Here is a 27,913-nt window from a genome sequence, read left to right on the forward strand (position 1 = left end):
GTAATCTTATTTCAGCCACACTAGATTTACAATGCTTGTAAACAACATTCAAAAAATATTCATTACATACACCCTCTTGGTGTATTCTTGCAGGGCAAACTATTTATTTTCAGAGACAGAAATAGCCCTGTAATACAATGCAGGTATGTATGTGAATACACTGCAATGTCTATATGATATCTCTGTGTCCTGTATCATTGCTGTTTTTTGTAAAGAGAATCAACCCCCCACCCCTGACTGGAGGTCAACAATCTTACAGAGGAAACATTTGAACGGGGGGTAATTACAAAGGGAGACCTCATTTGTAGCGAAGGGAGAGAACAGGCGCTCCAGCCGGTCTCAAAGCTGGGTCTACACAGGGTACCAAACCTGCACCTTGACTGCAATGTCGAAAGAGCCAGGCTTGTTAGTATGGCAGTCAGAGCACATCTCTGGGAAGCACTCCAATGCTCTCCATGGATGGACACAGATGTCCCTTACGCATCCCCCCCCCATACTTCACCCATCCCAGGGTGGCGTACACACTAGTGCTTCACCTATCTCTGGGGTCCGTAACACTAGTGCTTCACCTATCCCAGGGTGCCGTACAAACTAGTGCTTCCCCCATCTCTGGGTGCTCTACACACCAGTGCTTCACCTATCTCTGGGGTACCTAACACTAGTGCTTCACCCATATCTGGGGTTTGGGGTCAACCTATCCTGGGGTCCCTCATCCAGCTCACACCCTGGTCACGTTCAGATGGCCAGGCAATATTTGTTTGTTTTCTTTGTTTGCTTTTGTGTTTGTCTAATGAAAAGCAGTCTCAGGTGCACATGGGCTGGTTACGTTATCTTCCTTTTATCTTTCCTTCTATTTCTTCTCTGTCACATTTTCATGTATCTTTGTTTAGTATATTTTTTTTTAGTTGGTGCAGTTAGGTGCACAGTTCCATTGGTTTTCCAGCTGTATGCAGAGGTCACCTGGTCTATTTCAATCCCTGTGGATGGATCCAAAGAAGGATCACTTTGTGCATGTTGTGTGCTTCATATATACCAATGGTACTGTGACTGTCTCTAGTATAAATCTGTTGCGTGATCATTTAGTTTTTCGGTTTTGTACCTGTTTTTTGGTTTTCTCTTGGTTCAAATAAATGTATATTTTATCACACATAGGCTTGTTGGTTACTGTTGCGTTTCATTTCCCCTTGCTTGCAAGGTTACACTACTACATAATGACATACATATTCTCAAACTAAATGAGAGGAAGCAGCCATTCCTGCAAACAAAGCTGTTGAAGTACAAAAGAAGATTAGGATCATTTGAATGTAGACTTGGAACTTTGAACTTGAATATAGAAAACAATACTAAAATCTAAAACACTAAAATCCATGACTTAGTGGCTTAATTATTGTATATTTACTGTATATATAGCCACAAGATTAGAATGCTGTAAAGTAAAAGAATAGTTTTCTACGGTTTTACACAGCACCTAGCTATTGGACCCCTGTTATGTCTCCATCAATGAGTTACCTCTTCATGTAAATACAGTCAGCCGTTTGACCTTGGCTTAAGGAACCTAATTGTATTATTTCATTGACATAGGCACAGTTCAATGCATGAGAGGGCATACGCAACAGATGGTCAATCCCATGAACATGTGTTGTAATTCCTCTGTAGTGGCCTAAATATTTAGCAGGGAATCCGTGTGGGAGAGATGGGACATTTGAATAGTGCAGATGCTACACTAGGATTAGTTGGAGCAAAGTGCATTGGAATCTGCAATTACAAAAACGGTGCACTCTGTACAGGTGAGAAGAACTAGGCATGCTATTACTATGACCCACTCTTCCTTACTTTCTTTTCTTATTTCATATTGCTAACCTTGGGACCACTGGTAGAATGCACAATACATGGGCCTATTCCTCTACAAGTATGATGCTTTAACCGCCTTAAGATCACAAGACCCTCATCTACTTTCTTCCTGGGTTACTTCAAATTAATATGATATAATGATTGATATAGGCAGATGAAAACACAAGAGGTTCACACAGTTGGACAAACAAATGCAACCTCTTGTCTTCCTTCAACTTCAAATTCACAAGAGTTAAAACACTGCTGTTTGCATGATTTGCATTGTTGTTTAAGGGAAGTAATGACTAATTATTAACTCAGAGAAAGGAAATACACTTTCACATTACTGTGTTTGCACAGAGACAAGTATGCCATCATAGCAGACAAGCAACTGGATGCTGCAGAACCGTGTGTTTAATTCAGGATTACTAGTTTCACTCCTAACCTGGTTATCATGCGTACTGAACTGAATGTATTCCTTTACCCATCACTGTGGAAAGTAGATGGATGGATGGGTGGATGGGTGGATGGGTGGTTGGATGGATGGATGGATGGGTGGATGGGTGGATGGATGGGTGGATGGGTGGATGGGTGGATGGGTGGATGGATGGTTGGATGGATGGGTGGATGGGTGGATGGGTGGGTGGGTGGATGGATGGATGGGTGGATGGTTGGATGGATGGTTGGATGGATGGGTGGATGGGTGGATGGGTGGATGGTTGGATGGATGGGTGGATGGGTGGATGGGTGGATGGGTGGATGGGTGGATGGGTGGATGGGATGGATGGGATGGATGGATGAATGAACAATGAAAACAATGTGAAAGACTGGTTAAACTAATTACGAAAGCTTGCATTCACAGACAAAATAAATAAAAATGTTATGAACTGGCTGGAGTGAAGTTACTCAGGGGATAGGATATATATAGTATAAACTGTATTTTTGCAGCATATAATGCAGCATTTACATGATATGTAAGAGCTTAGAAATAGTGTATCTCTGTATACAGGATGGTCATGTGTGGGGTTGACAGGTGGTCCCCCAGCTGATCTGTGTACTCATGCAGACCAATACCTATTGAAGCAACCCTTGATCCTGGATTAAGCCTGGAATATAGTTCAATTTGTGCGTCTGGACACTCAATGAAACAATCAGTTGATTAATTCAAAGCTTTTGCAGTAAGGTATTATACCTCAACCCCTTCCCTATTTTTTCTTTTCATGATCAATCAACAAATTAAAAAATAATCACCATCATTTTTATTTAACAACATTAGGCCAGGGTCAGGTCTCATAAAACTCAACAGGGAACACAATGAAAAGAGACCAACCCCTTGCTGGTAGCACACCAGCGTGAGAGGCCTTGTGGCGTGTTCATATTTAGTCCAATCTTAGTGGTCCATATTGATCTATAGAAAATACAAGACAATAAGACTGAAACAAACTAAGAGGATATCTGTCATTGTGGGTACTGGTCAGGTCAAGTCTGCATGTCTGAGTTAATATTAAATAAACCTATACCTACCTAAATATCAGATATACCTAAACCTCGATACTGTCTACTATATAGCTTATCAAGTACACTGTTCTTTAAGTTATACTGGAACATCACACCGAAAAACTTTATCCTATTTGTATCCTTGGGTTAGCACATTAATCGTTACCAAGACCAGCAACAATCATTCTGCTACATTTCATTTCACTGCAAACATTTTGACCTGACCACTCCATATATGTTATAAATAACATAAAACACCATACAGTACTGAAGCATGGATCAGTGTGACGATTCCAATTTCACTTTTCTGTTTATTTTTTATTCAAACACAGAAAAAGAAAGTCATTAGCACATCTCCTGATTAAATGGATTGTATAATGAAAACAATTTGCTTGATTACATCCAATTGATTTTTCATCCTCTAGATCTGTAAAGCTCCAGATCAAACAGCACCATATCACTTTTTAATATCCCAATGGACAATCCAGACAGCTTAGACGCAAAGCCCAATCTGCCCTTAACCCTGGACATTGTTTTATTCACTCCACTGCAGCTACACTAGCATTACTTGCTAACACTGTTTTCTGAAGAACAAAGCACTTGATCAACATTACAGAATTCACATATATAATTAAAAACTGATTAAGCAAGAAACATGGTGGACTTTTGTAATGATGGTCTATTGTTGCTTATCTGTAAATTCTACAGCATTGTTTCAAAGTTCAAGTTTCAATGTTTTCAGTTAATCAGCCGTTGTTGATCAGTAAGAGACACTTAAAAATACTAAAACAATGGAGAATTGTTCTTGCATGAACAAAAAATAAGTTAAACTTAAAACTAGAGATAGTAATAAACGATTTTGTATTATACATACAGTACCTTGCAAATTTATTCAACCCGACTAAGGGTCATTACAAAAGACACATTCACATATTTTCCCAATCAGGATTGTTAACTATAATAAAATAATTAAAATGAATTATTATAGAGCATGAAAGTTAACAATAATTGTTAACTTTCATGCTCTATACTAATTCATTTTAATAATTTTATTATAGTTAATTTATCATGGGCATTTTATTTTTCTTCTAACATTAAAAATAAATACATAAGAAACTGAAATCTACCACTTGCATAAGTATTTAAACTCCTACAACTTTTTAAGATGACAAACGTGATGATGAGAGAGAGAGGTACCATGTGTTTGACCACTGTAGCTTCTTATGATATATTATATATAGGATCAACCATTGTAGCTTCTAATGATATATTATACATAGGATAAACATCTGTTTAACCACTGTAGCTTATAATGATATATTACACATAGGAGCAATAAGTATTTGGGGTCCAAGCTAAATTGTGCATATATTCTCAAATGTTGAAATTACTCAAACAAGTAAATAGACCACTCTCTGCCAGCAGTGGGTGCCATAATCAGCACATTTATGTCATTTTAAGACTTTCATTGATGGATCCATCCCAGTTCATATCTGCCAGCCAAGGTTTCTCATCATTTTCAAAATCTACCTAGGCCACTGATCCAATTCCAAAATATAGTGGGCATTGTCACCAGACCTTGATGAAAAAGGTTTTTAAAAGAATAGAATCATCAAACACAATTTCAAAGTTACGCACCAATTAGGGCATTTCATACTGGCTTTTTGGCAAATCTTGTGATCGAAATGTCAAAATGTCAAGTTTTGAACAATGTCTTCAATTGGGGGTCACTGTAACAGAGCTGGCGATTTTGCCAGAACCTCTCAAATCTGTTCCTAAAAGGTCTTTAAAGGAGTAAGGGAGAAAGGTTTTCTCAATGCACAGCTCAGTACTACGCACACTACCCTAAACCTCTCTCTTAATCCAGGAATATAAAAATGGAACCTGCATTGGGAGAAGCAGTCTGAGATTTGAGCAGTCGCTGCATTTGAACCAGCAACCTCGGGCACAGGACGTCCCCATGTGACACACTAACATGTCTCTTAAGTACACAGGACGTCACCATGTGACACACTTACACGTCTCTTAAGGACACAGGACGCCAGCATGTGACACACCAACACGTCTCTTAAGGACACAGGACGCCACCTTGTGACACACTTACATGTCTCTTAAGGACACAGGACGCCACCATGTGACACACTAACATGTCTCTTAAGGACGCAGGACGCCACCATGTGACACACTTACATGTCTCTTAAGGACACAGGACGCCACCATGTGACACACTAACACATCTCTTAAGGACACAGGACGCCACCATGTGACACACTAACATGTCTCTTAAGGACGCCACCATGTGACACACTAACACATCTCTTAAGGACACAGGACGCCACCATGTGACACACTTACATGTCTCTAAAAGACACAGGACGCCACCATGTGACACACTAACATGTCTCTTAAGGACGCCACCATGTGACACACTAACATGTCTATTAAGGACACAGGACACCACCATGTGAAACATTAACATGTCTCTTTAGGATTGAGGTTTATTCATTGCATAAATTGTCTAGCCTCTGTTAAATTAATCATAAATTCAACCACAAAATGAATCCTTCTCAGGAAAATGTCTGTGGGGTTACTGATGTGTAATGTGAAAAGAGCAATGGCGAAAAAGTCCATGAATGAAGTAATGTTTTGAATATTAACTAGCTATGCATTTGGGGAAATACTGCAAAAAAACAGAATTGAATTCTTCAAAAATAGAACTGAAGCTTTGATACCCACCCAATCTACCCGACCTGCCTTTTACAAAAAGTGTGGAGTGGGAGAGTGGAGCAATGTATTATTATTTGTTATGTGGGTTACTACTACTACTACTACTACTACTACTACTACTACTACTATTACTACTTCAAGATGAATAGTTACTTGTAGAAGACAATTTAATGACATGGTAAGTACAAAGTGCTTTACAAACATGAAAGAAATTATTAGAACTTGTTCATATGTCCTGAAACTTCAAAATCACTTTGAATTCTCCTCACCACTACTGACGACTGTTAAGTCAGAGAGATGTTTGTCCTTATACAATAAAAGCCTTTTTGAGAAACACTACGTGAAACAGACTGACTGGTGGTCACAGTGCCACCCTACCTTCTAATGTTTAACAACATTGAGTCAAAGTCGATTAAATTAGGCTTTTTTGACACGCTGATTGCCAGAAGAACAATTGTTCATGTCAAAATGAAAACAAATCTCTACACAGTAGAGTTCTAAGTTAATTAAAAATGTAAAACACAAAATGATTGATTGTAAACATAATCACCCCCTCCTAGTCAGTATTCAGTAGATGCGCACCCCCCCCCCCCCTTTTTTTTGTACCAGTTACCGCCTCGAGCCTGTGTGGATAAGCCTATCTGCTTTGCACATCAGGACACATTCTTTTCCCCATTCTTCTTAGCCAAACTGCTCCAGCTCTGTCAGGTTGAACAGGGACACAAATTCTATCTTAGATTGAGGTCTGGACTTGGCCAATCCAGATCATATTTACCTGGCTCACACGGTTGCGTTGCTATGCGTTGATCCGCCAACGTTAACGGATCCCCATTCACTTTGAATGGGGTGCCTTCTTCCGTTGCCAAACTGAATTGTGGCTCCGGTGCGTTCAGTTGCGTTGCTTGCGCGGAAAGAGTCAGGCATAACACATACTGCATGTTGTTGTAAAGAAGCCAAGTATAAGGGGATTTGCCCGACAAAGAAACCCTGACAGAGCAGAGACATCCGGATGAAACATTAATACGATTATAAGTATTACAAACAAATGTAATAAAAGGAAAATATAAAGACAACATTAAGTAGACTCTGCTTAAATCTCTACCACGGTGCACAATGGAATAACCACAGAGACTCTCTTCTTAGAACCACAACAGTGCAGTGAAGTCGTACCGAGTACACACATGCTTGTCATGCGCTCAACAGGCAGGAATGATGGTGCAGTGTCAATCTCTGTCCCCAAAACACCCCAAACCTCCACAAGCTTTCCAAAGAAATGCCTGTCTGGGTGAAAGTCCAGCAACACCATTTTTCACCACACTGACAAACTAAAAAGGTTGTTTCGGGTGTGAAGGCATCGCAACCACTCTCTGCACTTCGGTGAGCGAAGTTCTAACCAAGTTTAAGCATGATATGATGGGATAAGCTAGTGTGAAGTGAACAGAACCGTGAACGTTAATGTGCTTTGTAGTTTCAATGATGATGATGTCATTTCACTCTCGCATTGTTTTCTAGTGCTTAGATAAAGTGGATTTCAACTGTCATCTTCGCTATGGAGAAGCATCGTGTGAACCTTGTGAACCAAAGCCTGGTCCATATGATGAATAAAATAGTTTATACACCTTCATGTTTAAACTGTGCTGAGATAATAATGATGGCAATGATGTTGTGGCTTTGTTTTACAGCACATTTTGTGAGCTGGGGCATTTATGGATAGATGTGTGTATGTGTGTGTAGGCCTATTGGTATGTGTGTATGTGTGTGTAGGCCAACTGGGATGTGTGTTTGTGTGTATGTGCAAATGCAAATGCTACCATCGAAGTCTTGATGCAGACTTGGCATGGCAACTTATCAGTGAGGCAGTAGATGGATAGCAGTGGTGAATTATTATTATTTAGCTTCATCCTACAGACCACAAAACACTTCCCACAGATATAAAATGATAAGGTTTGCAGATATGCTCCTACTGCTATTTGGACCACAATGTATGTCAGCGCAGGTTAGGTTTCTAGTGGCAGTGACAGAGGAGAGAAAGCACTGAGTCATATCTGATGAACATCCAAGAGTTCTACCCCAGGAAGAGGCTGACTTACCTGACTGTTAATGTCAGCTTTGTTTAACAGGAGCACAGACACCAGATCCTTGTGGCCACGGTCACAGGACCAGTGCAGCAGCGCCCGGCCCTGAAAAAACACACACCCATAGCAAACACACATTAGAAACACACACACACATAGCAGACAAACATTAGAAACACACACCCACACCAAACACACACCCACACCAAACACACACCCATAGCAAACACACATTAGAAACCAACACCCATACCAAACACACACCCATAGCAAACACACATTAGAAACACACACCCATACCAAACACACATTAGAAACCAACACCCATACCAAACACACATTAGAAACCAACACCCACACTAAACACACACCCATAGCAAACACACATTAGAAACACACACCCATACCAAACACACATTAGAAACCAACACCCATACTAAACACACACCCATAGCAAACACACATTAGAAACCAACACCCATACCAAACACACATTAGAAACCAACACCCATACTAAACACACACCCATAGCAAACACACATTAGAAACACACTCCCATAGCAAACACACATTAGAAACACACACCCATAGCAAACACACATTAGAAACACACTCCCATAGCAAACACACACACCCATACCAAACACACATTAGAAACACACCCATATCAAACACACACACCCATACCAAACACAAATTTGAAACACACACCCTTACCAAACACACACCCATAGCAAACACACATTTGAAACACACACACACCAAACACACATTAGAAACCAACACCCATACTAAACACACACCCATAGCAAACACACATTAGAAACCAACACCCATACCAAACACACACCCATATCAAACACACATTAGAAACTCCACCCATAGCAAACACACACCCATACCAAACACAGAGCCATACCAAACACACATTAGAAACTCCACCCAGTTGCTTTGTACAGAACCATAGAATGTCAGGTGAGCACACACTGCAAAACAGGTCATATATTATAAAGGTAAACGAGGGCATCCCTCAACATGAACAGAATTGCTCATTCATATAAATCTCACACACTGAGGCAGAGGTTCAGCTCATTTTTCAGCTCTAATTCGCTAAAACAAATGGCCAGAGTCACGTTATATTGCATTAATGATATTGATCACACTTGCTGTATGTTAAAATTGATATTTATGAATCGGTCCAATGCGCATGCTCTTTTGTGCTGTTCTTTTTTGAATTAGGAGTCCAACAGTTTGTCAAATTTTCAACAGATACATAACGGCATATTCTTCTAGACACTTGACAAGGTTCTCCAAGCCATTGCATTTTTATGGAAGTAAATGTTTTCCTGTATTTTTACCTTCCACAAATACAGTGTATTCCAATCACTGTCATCTGTGTAGTTGGCATCTTTTGTACAACAATGTTTAAGCCGTTAGCTGCAGTAGGTCCTGCTGCTAGTAGTTATTTTGTGTGGTAGTTCCAGACATGAGACATGCATATTTCCCTGCAGGGAAGCAGCAGGCTATGCATGCTAAAGGGAACTCAATGCAAAGAGTACATGAACATTCTGTGTCGACACATCTTTGAAACTTGTGCTTTGAAAGATGAATGGGCTTTGTGCCCATCACACACACACACACACACACACACACACACACACACACACACAAGCTTCGAAGGCAGACATGTCACCAGAGGAAAGCCATTATTCTCATCCCTTGAGTCTTGATTGACTGCTATAATCAGTCTTTGTTTTTAAAGAAAGCCCCAACCACAGTCAAATTCTGCAGACAAACCCTTCTGTGTTGCCATGCACAGCACCTTGTAACTGATGCAGCAGAGTAAAATGGCAAAAGTCAGAAATACATCGTACTCCACTGACTCACACAGAAGACTAAATGATCAATTACATATTTTTTTTTTAACTAAACCTTTGTGAGATGGGAATGATTCCTGCTCCACAGATTCGAACGGGTTCTGGCTCATTTGCGGTTGAAAAAAAGGAAGAGAAGGAGGGGGAGGGACTGAGAGCACAGAACCAGGGATTCAAAGTTAGTTTACTGCGAAGATGGAGATATCCAAGGGTGTTCAGTTATCTGTCTAAAAACATGCAAGTTTGGACCAGGGAACCGAGTTGATCTTTTTGCCTAATTTGAACGGTAATGGCCTATTTTTGAATATTGCTGATACATTATTTATCCCAGTTTCGATGCTTAGAACCACTTTTGTGCACTTCCTGGCTCAGCTGGACTGATACATATATTCATATTTTTAATATATTAATAATATAATTAATTAAGTCAACAAAATAAAAATGCATCCACTGTTAAAATGTCTTGAATTCATTCTGAAATGTACTCTAGATATGCAATGAGCAGAGACATGGTGCAGGCTCTATGAAATGACTTATGTTTAGGTGTACTGTTTATTTCAGAACGGTACAATGTTCTCATCAGTATTTGGCTGACGTATATACACATTACTATGATCTTCCTCTAGATGCAGTAAGAAGCACTACTTCTGCATAAGCAACAGAGATCTCTTGATTTGGGCCGAATAGGCAGAAAGAGGATGCAACACAAGGGGGTGAACTACACAATTCTAAGCCACTACACACTCATACCCACTAAGGTAGGTCGACAGCTGGACACCTACCAAAAAACTTGAGAGGACTTAGTGGATACCAGATCACACTGAATGGAAATAAAGTCTTTTGTACAGATGTTTGGCTGTTTTACCCGCAAGCACAAGCATCAAAGCACTATGTACAGGGCACAGACAGAGAGGACTACTACTACTTGATCGCTGTTTTGGAACGTAAAGCCACATTACGCTTTTAGAATGTTCTTTCTTTTGCTTGCTGACTGTATTTGTAAGGTTATCTGAATTCTGTATCAAAAATCAAAAAAAAGTGCCGACAGGACAGTCTGTCTATGGAATTCCTAACCTGCACATATATGATGTAGTCTATGAGCGTTTCTCAAAGTCAAGGATGCTTCCTTGGTCGAATGGGGCCTTCCGAGTACTTCTAAGCCGGTTCCTTCAGAGGCTAGGCAAGACTCCTTTGTAGCATTCAGAGAACAAACAATGGAACAGTCTGCGCTGTGCAGGTGTGCATCACTAAAAAAGGTCCCACCTTCAAATTCAGTTCTACTTAAAAAAAAAAAAAGGCTCTGGTACTACACAAAGGATTATGGGTGCCTTAAGAACGCAGAGGATAATCCAACTTCATCTCTGTATCAATTCTTTGAATGAAGGCCTCGGTCCTTGGTAGAATTTGAAGGATGCCAGACATCGGGACGGGATCCGATGACGTAGAATCCTTGAAATGCAGCCGTCAAGGCTCACTCAGGGATCCTTCCTTGACTTTGAGAAACCCCCCATGTCTGCAGTGGGCACTGGAGCACGACGTTCAAGACCAGATCATAAAATGGAGCTTGTATAAATGTCACCAACTTTCATGTAAAATTAAGATGGTTTTTGAAGACGGTCACTCAAAGGAGCTTTGGAATTGTCTGAGGCTGCTGAAAATGGCTGAAGCACTCACAGACTACTTGGGAACATGTGCATTAACATGCATTGCGTGAAGAGGCCTGTTGTTGCAAGATGTTTGGGAGCCTAAGGTTACCAGGGTTCTTATTCCCTCACCATAATCTGTGTACAAAATTCCCTAACCTGGGTTTGTATCCACTTCCTACCCTTCCCCCGGTTCGTCCTCCCGAAGGGCTGCCCCCCAAACCCTCCCCCCCCTTACCCTGGATAACCTGTAGAATGCCATAGTATTTCACTCTAAGCTCTATCTGTAAATGGTAAACAGACAACTGCCATGGGTATGTAGATAGTAGGTATGACTATATGAGTTTGTGTGCGTATATACATGTATGTACAATACCGTTCATGGAGTTTGAGGTCACTTTAATGAAAACCTACATGAAATAAATTTTCATAGGAAATATTTACAATATTGTCATTGACAAGTTTAGCAATTATGATGTATAATTTAAATAAGTGTCCTTCAAATTTAGCTTTCATCATCCTCCATTTGCAAAATTCTAAGTGACCACAAACTTTTGAACAGTAGTGGATGCATATGTGTTTGTGTGTGTGTGTGTGTGTGTGTGTGTGTATATATATGTATATACACATACAGCCAAGCCAGAAGTCTATACACCCCTTTTTATTGTTTTTTCTTTGTTTGGTTACGTTACAGACATGTTCTACAGTAGATTAAGTTCATGTTTTGTCTAAAAATTAGCTTCATAGACCTAGCCGCCCGGCCAAACTGAGTAATCAGGGAAGACGGGCCTTGGCCAGGGAGGTGAGCAGGAACCCGAGGGTCACTCTGACGCTTCAGCGTATCCTTGTGGAGATGGGAGAACCTTTCAGAAGATCAACCATCCAGGCAGCACTCCACCAATCAGGCCTTTATGGTAGTGGCCAGACGGAAGCCCCTCCAATGTAAAAGAAACATCACAGCCTGCTTGCAGTTAGCCAAAAGGCAACTGGAGGACTCTCAAACCATGAGAAACAAGATTATCTTCTCTGATGAAACCGAAATTGAACTTTTTGGCCTTAATACCAAGCATCACGTCTGGAGGAATCAAGGCTCATACCATCCCTAAAGTGAAGCATGATGTGGGGATGTTTTTCAGCAGCGGGAACTGAGCGACTAGTCATGATGAATGCAGCTAAGTACACCGAGATCCTTGAAGAAAACCTGCTCCAGAGCGTTCTGGACCGCAGACTTGGGTGAAGGTTTACCTTTCAACATTACAAAGACCTAAAGCACACAGCCAAGAGAACAAAGGAGTGGCTTCGGAGAAAGTTGGTGCATGCCCTTGAGTGGCCCAGCCAGAGCCCAGACATATATGGAAAGAGCTGAGAATGGCTGTGTACCAATGCTCCCCATCCAACCTGACAGAGCTTGCAGGGATATGCCAAGAGGAATGGGCAAAAAAGTGTCCAGAAACAAGTGTGCCAAGCTCGTAGCTTCTTTCCCAAAACGCCTTGAAGCGGATATCGCTGCCAAAGGTGCAGCAACCAAGTATTAGGCTAAGGGTGTGTACAGAAATGTAACCCCTAAATAAACTATTTTTGCCAGTAAAATAAAATTGCATATTTTCTAAAAGCCTGTTTTCACTTCGTCATTATTGGCTATTGTGTGCAGATATTTGGGGCAAAAAATTTACTCAATCTATTGTAGTATAAGTCTGTAACGTGGAGAAGGTGAAAGGGGTGTGCAGACTCCGGTCTTGACTGTATGTATATACACACCACACACACACACACACACAACATATATATATCCCATGTGGTACCACTTTACTTTAGGGAACAAAAGTTAGCCATTAACACACAACTAATTAGTGTCTGAATTACTGCCCAATACGGCTGGCATTATGCACCATAATCATTTATTAGGCCAGTATTGACACATTTCTTAGTCATCCATTCTTAAGTCATCCTCAATAACTAACTAATTGGCTTTAACCTAACTGATACCTAGCAAGGATACCATTTTTACATTTATAGCCTTTTAATATACTGTCTGAATATGCCCTTTACAGGGGCAGAGTAGTTGTACAATTGTTATTCCTAATAGTACTGATATACTATGTAGGCATCACTGACTGAAGTACACTCATTGCTTTTGAGCAAGTTTCCACTGCAGAACAGGGGCCCTTTCTACCAATCACCACTAGCTGCCTGGGAGAAGACAATTACCATTACTTGGACCTGCTGTGCCATTGCATTGAGCAAGGAAACATTGTTTGTCAGAAGGGAAATCAATTGTACAATTATTCTGTGCCTATAACTAACATATTCAGACATAGTAGGCTGCAAACTTTACATTTTTATTCTTAATATATATCAGTAAGCTTAGGTTGAGACCAACTCCTTGGTTATTATGATGTAGCAAAAAGTCAATTACATATTCAGTGAGAATAAGAAATTTTGCGAACACAGGCCTAATAAATGATCGATTATGCTTAATGCTGACTTTATTAGGCACTTATACAGACACATATTAGTTATGTGTTAATGGTTAACATATATTGGTTCAACTAAAGTGTTACCATATATATATATATATCACACACATACACACATATATCTATCATATATTACCTGCCAAATGAAATTCTGAAATATTGAGAAGAGTTGTTTCAGTTCATATAGTGAAAATAAAGCCCACAACAGTAACAAGACCTATACAGAAAGGAAACTCCAATCTGCTTGTAACCATCTCTAATATGAAATTGAGCAAATGTTCTTGGTGTATTGTGTGTGGTTTGTTTTGAGTTCATATACAGCCGCGGAAAAAATTAAGAGACCACTTCAAAATTATCAGTTTCTCTGGTTTTACTATTTATTGGTATGTGTTAAGTAAAATGTACATTTTTGTTTTATTCTATAACCTACTGGCAACATTCCTACCAAATTTCAAATAAAAATATTGTCATTTAGATCATTTATTTGCAGAAAAATGACAACTGGTCAAAATAGCAAAAAAGATGCAGTGTCTTCAGATCTCGAATAATGCAAAGAAAACAAGCTCATATTCATTTTTAAACTACACAATACTAATGCTTTAACTTAGGAAGAGTTCAGAAATCAATATTTGGTGGAATAACCTTGATTTAAAATCACAACTTTCATGTGTCTTGGCATGCTCTCCACCAGTCTTTCACATTGCCGTTGGGTGACTTTATGCTACTCCTGGCGCAAGAATTCAAGCAGCTCGGCTTCTTTTCATGGCTTGTGACCATCCATCTTCCTCTTGATCACATTTCAGTTCGTCTTTCCTAGTTCGTCTTCTCTGATGAGTCCAATTTTCAGCTTTGCCCAACACATGGTCGTCTGATGGTTAGACGGAGACCTGGAGAGGCCTACAAGCCACAGAGTCTTGCACCTACTGTGAAATTGGACTCATCAGAGAAGACGAACTAGGAGACCCTCCAGTCCGCTTTGGTTCAATCCTTATGGTCTTTTACAAACCTCAGCCAGGCAAAGAACAACGTTGTCCCGGAAGAAAAACTTGCTTCCTTTTGCTCTGACAATGTTCCCCAACTCTGAGAAGTGTTTTTTCCAGCAGGGCAATGCTCCATGCCACACAGCCAGGCCAGTAAAGGTGTGGATGGAGTATCACCAGATCAGGACCCTGTCATGGCCAGCCCAATTTCGAGACCTGAATCCCATAAAAAAAACTCTGAAATGTGATCAAGAGGAAGATGGATGGTCACAAGCCATGAAAAGAAGCCGAGCTGCTTGAATTCTTGCGCCAGGAGTAGCATAAAGTCACCCAACGGCAATGTGAAAGACTGGTGGAGAGCATGCCAAGACACATGAAAGTTGTGATTCTAAATCAAGGTTATTCCACCAAATATTGATTTCTGAACTCTTCCTAAGTTAAAGCATTAGTATTGTGTAGTTTAAAAATGAATATGAGCTTGTTTTCTTTGCATTATTCGAGATCTGAAGACACTGCATCTTTTTTGCTATTTTGACCAATTGTCATTTTTCTGCAAATAAATTATTTAAATGACAATATTTTTATTTGAAATTTGGTAGGAATGTTGCCAGTAGGTTATAGAATAAAACAAAAATGTACATTTTACTTTAACACATACCAATAAATAGTAAAACCAGAGAAACTGATAATTTTGAAGTGGTCTCTTAATTTTTTCCGCGGCTGTATAACAGTGCTTAATTAGCCTGACGATGTCATACTCATAATTCTAGTCAGAATATGAGTCTGAGACCGAACCATTGGGCTGTGATTATGGGGCGTGTTTCAACGAACCAGGAAAGAAAATTCCTCTTTGCTGAATTGGATACCTAGAACCAATCAGAGCAACGTAGTATTATTACCATCTGATAGATTAAACTTTTACCTGATCCCGCAGGAAGGACGGCAAAAACATATTTTCAATCGACAAATGCCTTGATCGCGTTTCTCTGTTCCTCTTTCAAAATGAATGCGCTGTCAATATCTGTTGAGATATGCCTGCTCACGTTACTTAATTAGCACTCAAGGCTAGAAGCTACCATTTGTTTCAATGTTTTTTTTGTCTAAGCGTTAGCATAACCGATCAATAATGGTCTAGAGTGCTTCAGTTAAGACCTACAATCTTTGGCAACACTCGTTTTGCGTATTCACAACTAACCGAGTCAATGTAGACATAAAAAAAGTCGTGTAGATAGCTTAAATCATATAAAATATGTCCCACTAAGCTCCCGAGACGGCGCCATCTTTGTCCGATGTATAGGCTATTCTATCTATATCTGTCCATCAACGTATAAAGCCCGCCCTTACAATTTTATTGGTCAGATCACTTTTCGGTGGGCTTGAATCCCTCCCAACTAGCTCGACTCCAGACTGAATCTCCCAGACCAAACATTTTGTGGGCGGAGTTCAGGCTGGTATCCAGGCTAGTGCTTAATGTCCTTGGTGTATTGTGTGTGGTTTGTTTTGAGTTCATATATAACAGTGCTTAATGCCCTTGGTGTATTGTGTGTGGCTTGTTTTGAGTTCATATACAACAGTGCTCAAGTGTAACATGTATACTTATGGATTTTGGCTGTGGTGTGTAGATTCAGCAGTGCCACCTGCTGTCTGATATGATAACTTGTGGTCCAAAGATGTACACACATGTGCATACGCACGCACACACAGACACGCATGCATACACACGCACACACTAATTCTGCTGTTGCAGCAGGTCCCAGCTCAGCTGTAGGTAAGTGCTGCAATGGATCTAGTCACCATGAAATATGAGATTGTAAATGTGAGATCAGTGACAGATAGGGTGTGAGGATAGTGTGCCATTCATTAAAGAAGGCCTGCTAACAGATTAAGAACAATTTCTGGGACAATGAAGTGCCCATGGCCGTCCAGTGTATAAATCATTGGTAATGCTGCTTCCAGCATTTTTCATTAACCCACCTCTTCATCTGTGATATTGATATCCACTTTCTTTGAATTGATGGCCTTGGTAATATGCTCAATGTTGTTCTCTCTGCAGTAGTCAAAAATGTTCTTGTCCTCTTCTCTGGAAAAGATAAAGATCATTGAGTGAGTACAATACACGTGTACATTATTTTACATTATCCCCTGAGATGTACCCGAGTAAGCTTCTTTTTACAGGTCCATTTTCCACCACATTTATAGCCTTTAGAATTAGTGGCTGATTTTAAATATTAAATATTATATATGGAACAAGCTTTGCTCTGATTGGCTAATATCTTCACATGACAACTCTAGCATCCACTGTCTCACCGCAAAATAGAAATAAACCTCCAATAAACACCTTGGCATTTTTTTTTTTACCCTGAAGTTTATTTCACAAGCAGCTCCGGCATTGCTGTTAAAGATAATCTTCTCATTTTATTTGTGTTAGAAATTCATCTTTTTTGATAGCAGCAGGGCAAATGATGTGGAGCCAGCTGTACCATAACAGGCATCTCACTTGTCCTGCGGTTCATTCATTTGCATAAACCAGTCTTATTTCTAAGATATGAACCCAACATACATGACATTTCTTCCCCTTAGGACAGTTGCTTTTTGCTTACTTACTTTTTAGAAGGCTATTTTGTCAGACTACAGTTTCAGAATTAGAATTTAGTATCGTCTTGAGGTCACCATGTCTCCAAATCTAGCATGAAGTGTCACCACCGTACCAACAAACTGTTTAAAAGGTAAGGCAGAAGGAAGCATTCTCTATCTTTTGGTCAAAAACAAAAGCCATTAGAGTTTGCCAGACGCCACTGGACCTTTAACTGGGACAGGGTGCTGTGGTCAGACAAAACAAACACGTAGCTCTTTGACTGAAGAGGCTACAGAGAACAGCATCTAATGCTAAGCGTTAAATATGGTGGAGGATCTGTGATGTTGTGGGGCTGTTTCTCGTCCAAAAGCCCTGGCCGTATTGTTTACATGCATGGCATGATGGGTTCCAGGAAGTAGCAGGTGATTTAAAATCAAGATCTGGCTGCCTCTGCCAACAAGCTCAAACGTGGTCATGGTTGGATCTTCCAGCAAGACAACGATCCAAAATCCACTCAAAAATTGTTAAATGAATACAAGCTTTTGTCATGGCCATCCCAGTCTCCTGACCTACGTCCAATTGAAAACCAGCGGTTTGAGCTAAAGAAGAGAGGGCACAAGAGAAGACCCAGGACTATGCAAGATCTGAAGAAATTGTCAGAAATCCCTTCTTCTGTGTTCTAAAGTCTTATAAGACATTACAATAGAAGACTCTTTGTTGTTCTGTAAGCAAAAGGGGTTTACACTAAAATAGTATTCATTATGCAACAACACTGACCCTCACTGCCATTTTATAACCAGTGAACTCCAATCTTTGTTGTGCAGATTAACAACTAGCATCATCTGAAATAGTGAATCCTCCTGTTTACTTTGATACGCCTTAACCCTCGAGGCTATTAACATTTCACAACTTATTCAGCTTTGATTAGGACAAATGGGTGAAGAAATGACCAATAACTTGCTTTGTTCTCTTAGTGTTACTTGTGTCACTGCCAAGCACAACTTCAGGTCTTCCATTTGATATCGGTTTCATGTCTACACGCGAGCAATTCAAACAAGAGTAAGGAGTGTGTTGAAAACAGATGAAGAGACGGAAACAGACGGCTTCAATTGCCATGCCATTTCCAAAACGGATTACATCAGAATAGTTTGTTGCACAGACTAGCATGTAGCAGCATTGGAAAGGGCTAGTCCTGCGTCAATTTTGACAAACGAATCACAACGAGGCTTTGAGTACTTTGGAAATCCACACTCCTTTCTTATGAACTTCACTATGTACATGGACACAAGTTGTGCCACACAGTCTGTTAGAGCTACATTAAATTACATCTTTTCAAGCACACACATCTTTCCACATCCTTTCACATATGCACCAAAAATGTTTATTGCCCTAACAATCTCTAAAACAGCAACCATATATACACACCACTTGAAAGTGATGGTGAGCGTTGCAAATGGCCTGCTGGAATCAAATGCTAAACTGGAAGCGTTGTTGAAATGGGAAAGAGAAATCATTACAGTGGTGCGGGAGGGGGTAGGAGTGGGGGGGGGGTGTCGAATGGTAAATTGGAATTCAGCGAACCAGTGAATGAAACGCTTTTGGTTTGGTCTGATACTAGATGTCTGATGAATGAGGGAGACTGTGTGTCTCTGTCTGTATGTCTTTCTATCTGTGTGTGTGTGTGGGTGTGTGTCTAACTGTGTGTGTGTGTGTGTGTGTGTGTGTGTGTGTGTGTGTGTGTGTGTGTGTGTGTTGGTGGTTAAATGGTGTGTTAATTGCTTCTTTTATTTCTACCCCACAGGGAGTATATCTGGCAGCTATTACCAGACATGACTCCAGCACCAAAGGATCACACACTGCTGCCGCCTGTGATTTCCCAATGTGATGGCAAAATGTAATTACAGCATGAACCCTCACAGGCCACCTCTCCTTACACATGCATACTAATACTGTTAATTTCAAGGGAAGGGAAAATAAGTTAAACCACATTTCAATTTCTTAAAATGAGAATTAAGCAAAGTGACTGCTTGCTTCACCAGGTTTTGGTCTGAACTTATCAACATAAATCTGCATCTCAGGCATCCATCCCATTATCTCTTGTGATATTGTTAATACCTAGGGGGAAGAAAAGCACTAAAACTAGGGAACAAGGACTAGGTTGACTTGGAGTGGTTCTGGTCAGTTACCTTATCATCTCCTCTTGATAAAGTGAGCTGACTGCTGGGCCACCAAACGTTGTCCTTCGTTCTGAACCCCTCCTTTCAGAAGACTACAGCAGAGACAAATAAAGAAGATAAACATACAAACAATACACAGTGCAGCACGTTTCATTAAAACTACACAATAAATCCATCAATGATGGACCTAGTCATTCACCCACCCTCCGTTAAAGGGAAAATTAGATGTTTCAACCTGGGCCCTATTTTTAGATATTTTGGGTCCAACATTTTACCAGGGACAATTAATGATCCAAACCAGTCAAGATTTAGACTCTAAAAATAGGGCCCAGGTTGGAAAATCCGAAAGTTTCCCTTTAAAACTAAAATAATCATCAAAACAGGCAAAGTGACAGAAAGATAAATTCTATGAACACTGCTCTTTTCACCACTGTAAACAAAAGGCCTTTTCCCACCGCAGGAACTCATGGAGCCTGAACCTTTAAGCTTTGAGCACCTACTCCAGGGAAGGACCTTCTCCATACTCCTGGAACTGCTGGTTGCGGCTTGAGTCATTACATTATTATGATTGCAGTCATCTTTTTACAGAGGTTACTATGTAATCAAACATGTTAATATGACATGAATTAAATTTAACAAGGAAATTGGCTACTTTGTTTTTACACCATTTGTCTATCAATCTTATTAATTAACCTTTTTTGTAATCTGGGTGTAGGATCGCAATGACAGTTGCCTGTAACTGTAGTAGTGCATGTATGCTTCCTCCTCTCATGTATGCAGTATGTGAATAAACCAGATTTGATATGATACAATTCTTTAGATGAACCTTGTTAATAAATGTAACCCCTTGAACAGTTCCTTAACCTCGTTTCATTAACTTTGGCTAACTGCCAAAAACTAAACAATTGAACCAGTGTGGCATGTCACACACAGAAAAGGAGAGAAAAGCGATAAAGAGGAAGGAAGACATTCTTGCATCACCTGATCACATCATTAACCCCCCCCCCACAATTTGCATTTGTGTTGCAATTAAAAACAAATGTATAAGGACAGCTGTCCATGGCCGTGTAAAAAAAAAAAAACGGTTTCAACAAAGTGCTTTATGCCAATGCCTTTCTTGAATACAACATGTGAATACTGTTGGCATTGAAGATAGTAATTGTGGGAGAGCAGAACAGAATAAAACGTCTGCTTTTTGCTGACTTTGTTTAATACAAGTATTTGTATCTATTTAGCAGAGCCCCTTCATTGTATTCAAGCAGTAGAAGAGGCCTATTCAAACAAGGCCAAATAAATGTCATGTGCCAGACCTTATTCCTCTAACTGTACTCCAATCCGTCACTTCAAAGTCTCTGAGAGCTTACCCCAGTCCTGTACATATGGAGACAATATTTATCCTCTCTGTGAAATAATACAATCATCTTCTTTATCTTCTTTTCAGAAGGGTTTTCTAAGCTGCTCCAAACCCCTTTCCCCTCTCCATGTATGTATGCTAGTTTGTCCTTGCATCAGCACACACACTAATGCTTCTGTGAGGAGAGAAAGACACATGTCACTGTGGTCTAGCAGCGCTGGGATGAATGCTGACACTCACATTGTGAGGCAAAGGACAATGAACGAGAGGTTCGGAGGGGGGGCAGAAAATATAAGACAAATGCTCAGAGAGGACAAGACTGACTCAACTTTCATGCCATTGAAATAATGCATTACTGATAAAATACTGCTACAAACTGCAATGATGGGGCCAAGCACCATTAACAACCAAATGCAGTAAAGGTGTGTACACACATTCAATTGTTTTGTACACTTAGGGGTTTTCGCGTTATCAAACTAAACGTACACACGCAATCTTTCTATGTCTGAGAGGGAGTCTAGTCAGCGGACGATCATGTTCAGACGTCCAACATCCCCACAATTATTATGTGGGTCAACACGCATCTCGCATTGGCTGGATTAGCATGTAAAGCCCTATGAAAGGTATGCACCCATAGATTAACTGGGGTCAACTCATATACAGCCCTATGGAAGGCATGCACCCCTAGATTAACTGGAGTCACCTCTGTGTTAAGTTAAACAAGGCCTAATAAAATTAATTTAAACTAAATGAACCGAAGGACACATAAATATATAAACAGTTTTTTTACTTACCAAAATGTATTACAAAAAATCATTAATTTTAACAAAGGATGAATCATTCAGACCAGGTCATTGTCCTTGTGTTTGTATGCGTCATGGTGGATTGGTTTAATGGGACATTTTTCCGATTTACAACACTGTTCATCCTCTCTTGGTGTCTGTATTTCATATATTTCATATGAGCGCAGTCAACTTTTCAGATTACACTGGGAAACCTGACATAGCTAGAACATACATTTGAATAGTGGCCTCTGGACTGCTATGATGGCAATAGATTTACGACAGTATCAGGCCGACAGAAGGAACAATAAGCACAAGAATTCATGTTTGCAATGACGCCTTGCATCACATGCACCTCCTTGCATCCATATTAGTTTATAGGGTGTTGCCAATCTGCAATCTCTAATGCGCACACCTCATCAACACCATCCACAAAGGGACACACGTTTTTCCCTGAAGCATCTTTCTAAAAATACAGTTTTATGCACAAAATAGTGCATACAGACCGTTGATACAGGAGGCTCAGTATGTGCTAAGGTGGGCAAATATAACACAATCAAACCCATCCCTCCCTTCAATGCTCCTGAAGCAACATGCTTGATTGGCTGGAATAGTGTATGCCGTGCAACTTTGAACATGCTTGATTGCCAACACCATAGTTACGTGACTGAAAATTATGAATTCTCCTGATGCTTTCTCATAGACCTTTGCAGAGTTTGCTGAACTAGCATCTGCTAATTCCTTTGTGGGAGAAGATTACAACTGCCATCTCAGTCCCTTCTCTTGGCATCTCTCCTCCTAGGGCAAGCTAGCATGCTCACTTACTTATACTAGAATTGATTTTCTTTTCTTCCCTTCATCAGATATGTTTTAGGTGCTGTCCTGTACCATAGGTAGCCTCATCTTATCTGACCACGTCCCTTTGGCACTGTCAAGGCAGTGAAGACTCCATCCAGCTCTTCTCAAAGATGATCATTTCACTTCCTATTTTGCCTCCGAAATCATGTCAAATCAGATGTTCTCTTCAATGACCTCACTCCCTACTTACAATCCCTCAATCCTTTGAGAGCAGCGAGGCTAATCTCCCTCTGATCCTTAAAAATGAAAGTGCCCTGAGAGTTGCCCATCCTATAGACCAAAAGCCCCCCTTAACTCTGCTTTCCAAAATACAAGCCATGAATGCTACGTTACCAGACTGGTTTTATTTAGGATAAACTCCTGTGATAATATGAGAAGGTTCCTTAATATCATGCAGCTATTGCAGGGCTGAAAAGGCCATGTCCTTGTGCTTCCTTTTGATGCAGAGAAGACATTTGATCAGGTGGACTGATCTTCCTTGTGGTTGCTTCTGATGGGAGCTTAGATGTGCCAAATGTTAGATTATCAGCTCAAATATGAGCCGGCCTCAAATTGACTTGACATTGAATCCTCTCAGTCTAGATTAAGGCTGTGCAATTAATCGAATTTTGATCGCGATATCAATTTTTGGGCCAAACGATCTCCAAACTCATATAATTGACTTGAAACGATTAATTTCCGTAATGCAGTCTTTCCCCCAAAAGCATTCAACGCGGTGAGAGGGAGTTAAATCTTATACTGGCGTTTGACATCACAAAGTTATATGCCACTAGCCGGAGGCGGGACATGCCAGTGAGCCGCCAATCAGGCTCTAGCCAATCAGATCACTATTATGGTCACGTCTCAAAAGCGAAGCAAAAAAACCTAAAGATGGGTGACCAAACTCCGTAGATGGTCTCATTTGCACCTAAAAGTTGGTTGTTTTTACCTTATACTTTTATAAAGTTACCGAGAAATAAGCACTGCACAATGTCAAACCCCCATTATTGTAAAATATGTCTGAGAGGATTTGCGAGGTGTCTGAGCTACCTATCATTCACTTTGAATAGGGATCCGTCAACCTTGACGGTTCAGCGCATTCCAACGCATATATAGCATGTACACAACAAATACAATTTTAAACGGAAATTTCAAAGTTCTCAGTAAATAAATGCATCATGTTTTCAAACTCAGAATTAATCGTTTGAATAATCGTGATTTCAATATTGGCCAAAATAATCGTGATTATGATTTTTCCCATAATCGAGCAGCCCTAGTCTAGATGCCCTTTATGGAATGTTCTGTGTGAATAACTTTGAGTGTGTCTAGGACCTCTGTACTAACCCTGTTACTTTCAGCACAGTCAGAGCCTAGAGGCCCAGATGTTCTGCCAGGCTGCCACCACCCTGGCTTTAAAGCATGATTTAGCCAGGGGGGAACAAAGCGAGGAGATCTACTTGATGGCCAGACTTAACTATTCTTGCAGCAGCTGCAGCAGCGATATATGGCTTACTGAAAGGTGTTTTGAAAAAAAGAAAATATGACACTTCACTAAAGAATACTACTTTAATATGTATTGTAGAAAGGGCTTTGTCTTTACAAGTGTCTAGGAAATGGATTAGTGTATTTTATAGAACCCTAAAATCCAACTGATCCCTAACTTAAACTAATCTTTAATCAAGACTGGGAGAGACACCTGGGAATCTCGACTGGCAGGAAGTGTGAATCTATGCTATATAAATAGCTATCTGTAATTGTGGAAAACTGAGATGTTGCGCACGAGCACAAACTTTCCATTTCCTTTTTGCGCCAGCTGCTAACAACAGTTTTCGTGCTTTCAATATATCATGCTAGCATAACTTTATTGTGTAGCTTAGAGTTCAGGGGCCGTATTCACAAAGAATCTTAGGGCTAAAAGTAGCTCATAAGTGGCGAATTTAGGAGAAACTCCTAAAAATAATGGGCGTGTCAGTCTTAAATTTAGGACTCCTATTTTTTTTTACTAAGAGCAATTCACAAAATATTTTATCCCTAAAAGTAGCACCTAAGTCTAGGACAGCTTAAAACTCCTCGTGAGGACTCCTAAGTCACTAAGACCTATTCACAAAAAGTCTTAAAATGGCTGAGGCCAGACGTAAGGTGTTGGAGACAATGAACGACTCTGAATTGTTGAGAAGATATCGTTTAAACCGCGAAGGCATCAACATTTTACTAGAATTAGTGTGGGATGCAATCACGTCTCCAACTATCCGAAACAACCCAATCAGTCCGGAAATTAAATGTTTGATAACATTAAGATTTTTGGATTTTTCACAATCATGGATATTGTTGCGAAGTGGCCTGGATCTACTCACGATTCGCGCATTTTAATGGAGAGCGGTCTGCGCCTTTTTGAGCGGCACCATGTACCTGCTGAATGCCACTTGTTGGGTGACAGTGGTTATCCATGCAAGACATGGCTTTTGACACCCTTCCTCAATCCACAACCGGGAGCACAGTTGAACTACAACATGCAAGTATACGCATGAGGCCTATTTTGGTGACACAATACCTGTAGCCGCGACGGCTCTTTTAAAGTTCACTCCGCAATCTCCATCCTACATTGTGACTGGAGCGCATACCACCGCTTCTCGCAGTCATCGACAGAGCGACACACGGCAGGGAATGAAGCATTTATGTTAACACATATGTCCTCCCATGCCTCACGCATAGTTTGCAGGGTGCTTTAATTATTACTTCTTTGATTTCATGCAATTTCCGTGTTTTTTTCGGCAATTTCTCTTTCTCTTAACGTGCAAAGCGTCATTCTCATTGGATGCACAAACTTGTCATCATGCGTGTGCATTCTGCTAAGTGCACTGTCCATAACTATTTAATATGACTTTATTTGAAGCCTAGGTTATTCTCTTATTTTCTGTTGATTTAGTGGGATCGTTAGGGGGATGTTAGGACTGAGTTTTGAATGAGAGCGCCTGTCAGCAACCAATCACCGTGCGCACCACTTCTAAACTCGTGCATGAGGATCGACGTCATCCATAGCAACGGAGTTTTTATCTTAAGCTTAGGAGTTGGTTTTATCCTTAGTATGAGTAGGTCTCAGAGCCGTTGTGAATCACTTTTAAGAAATTACTCCTACGTAAAAGGTTTTAGCGCGAGTTAGGAGCACTCCTAGTGGTAAGATAAAAGGCTTTGTGAATACGGCCCCAGATTGCCAGGCCATTTGTGGTCTTAGAGTGCCATCTTGTGGTATAGTTATGTACAGCATTGTAATTACAGTATTGCTGATACACTGAGCGCTGGTACTTATATATTATTATTTAAGTTAGTTTGCATAGCAATTCTGTTTAATGTATTATAGTGAATTGTATATTATAAATGATTCATAACTAAGGTAATTGTGTATATTGTTCAGATATGCATATATTTATGTTTATTGGTACAGATTATGTATATTTATGTTATATTCTGTATTTCTCTATTCTACAGAAACTACACGAACACTTTTATTTTAATGTATGATTATTTCACTGCAAGCACCGCTGGTGGCTAAACTAAAAAAAACCTGTTCTTACTACACCTGAAGGTTGTGGCTACTCTCTGATCGGAGTACATAGTCAGATAAGGGCAAACCAGTGGGTAACACATACAGACTTCACAGTAATCAAGCCATATCTACACAGTTAGAAATGTTACATTGTATGCATATAAAACCTACTCTCAAGAACAAGATGGCTGCAAGATGGGTTGTGCCTCCGCTCTGCTGCAAGTGTAACTCTCAGATTGTTTCTGGTCATGTGTGAAACTTCAAAGCTACTGGCCTGGTAATGTGGATAATCTGTGCATACTTTAAGATGCTCCTATGTGCCTCCGTCCTGGTCTTCCAGAAGACCAGATTATAAACACAAACACAAGAGGCTATTCGATCTACTGACTTTTGCGTGTTAATACACGCTTATCGCTTGTGTTAGTGTTCATGTTTAAACTTGATGTTGTAGCAAAACTTTACCTTCCAACTGTTGTCCGGGTCCAGAGAGTCCACTTTTGCGATATACTCTTGCATAGCTTGATCCACACTCATGTCTTCCAGCGCCCTCCATGCCTGCCTGAAACACAAAGTAATAAATATACCAATCACATCACATAGTACAATAACTATCATCTCCACCAAAACAAAAATAATACAATAATAATAATTATAGAGAATAAACTCACAAAGGCACCTAAGCACAACAACCAGAAATATTTCAAGTATTTGCCATCATAAATGTGAGTTAACTGCAGCCACATAATACTTTCTCTTGACTTGTGTACAATTTAATGAGGATGAAAATACATTAACCAAGACCCTAGTAAACAGGGTCAGTAATAGTAAGACATTATGAAGCACACATTTCTGCAATTTTGAGAACATTAAGTTGAGTTTACAACAAAAATATAATTTTCATAGCTCAAAAAACCTAAAAGACAGAGACAGAGCCCACATGAAGGCTTCCATAATGCTTACAGTTCCAAATAATACAGTTGGCCTCATTATATGGAGATTTAAAGCGTACGATACATTGGGCACCCCTACCCAGGCTTAGAACATTCGAACACTAGAATCAGATGTTTGATCAGAACGGCAAGGAAACTCTTTTGTATTACTGCTTCTGACTTGCAGCATTACCTGATGAGATGGGAACAAAGCTTCACAGAAAACACTTAACAAAGCGGAGCCTCATCAGAACTGGACACCTCACTTCACTCTAGACCAATACACATTAAAAACGTTGATTTAAACATTCAAGATGTTATTTGTTTATGAAATTATGACATTATAAACTGAAGCTGTTGGGCTCCAAGGATAAATTATCTGTCTGGCATAATAGAGGGAAGGCTGAAGCAGGGCAGTGGGTGGGTCCTTTTTTGGGGGTGTTTTGCTGTGGGAACAAGCAGTCTTGACCACTCAACTGGCCCCATGGTCTCTTTGGGTTTGTACATACACACCAAAGTCAACTAAAGCTTAGCTCCGAGATCAAATCTGGAAGGTCCTGGAGTATCTTAGACTTATATCCAGTCAAAAAACTCTCTCATCAGCTTGAAGCT

At 40.1% G+C, this 27,913-nt stretch overlaps 1 protein-coding gene across 1 annotated transcript in view; it reads right to left on the bottom strand.

Moving 5' to 3' along the window:
• The window catches only part of acbd6 (acyl-CoA binding domain containing 6), a 49,628-nt gene that overhangs the window by 10,510 nt on the left and 11,205 nt on the right, over nt 1-27,913 (bottom strand). The window contains exons 3-6 of the mRNA XM_080832324.1: nt 26,835-26,931; nt 19,865-19,947; nt 17,078-17,183; nt 8,145-8,234 (exon numbers count right to left, since the gene is read on the bottom strand). Of these exons, the coding sequence (XP_080688450.1) occupies nt 8,145-8,234; nt 17,078-17,183; nt 19,865-19,947; nt 26,835-26,931 (376 nt within the window). The remainder of the gene's footprint in view (nt 1-8,144; nt 8,235-17,077; nt 17,184-19,864; nt 19,948-26,834; nt 26,932-27,913) is intronic.

This window comes from Sprattus sprattus, assembly GCF_963457725.1.
Source record: "Sprattus sprattus genome assembly, chromosome: 2".
In the NCBI taxonomy this organism is placed as follows: domain Eukaryota; kingdom Metazoa; phylum Chordata; class Actinopteri; order Clupeiformes; family Clupeidae; genus Sprattus; species Sprattus sprattus.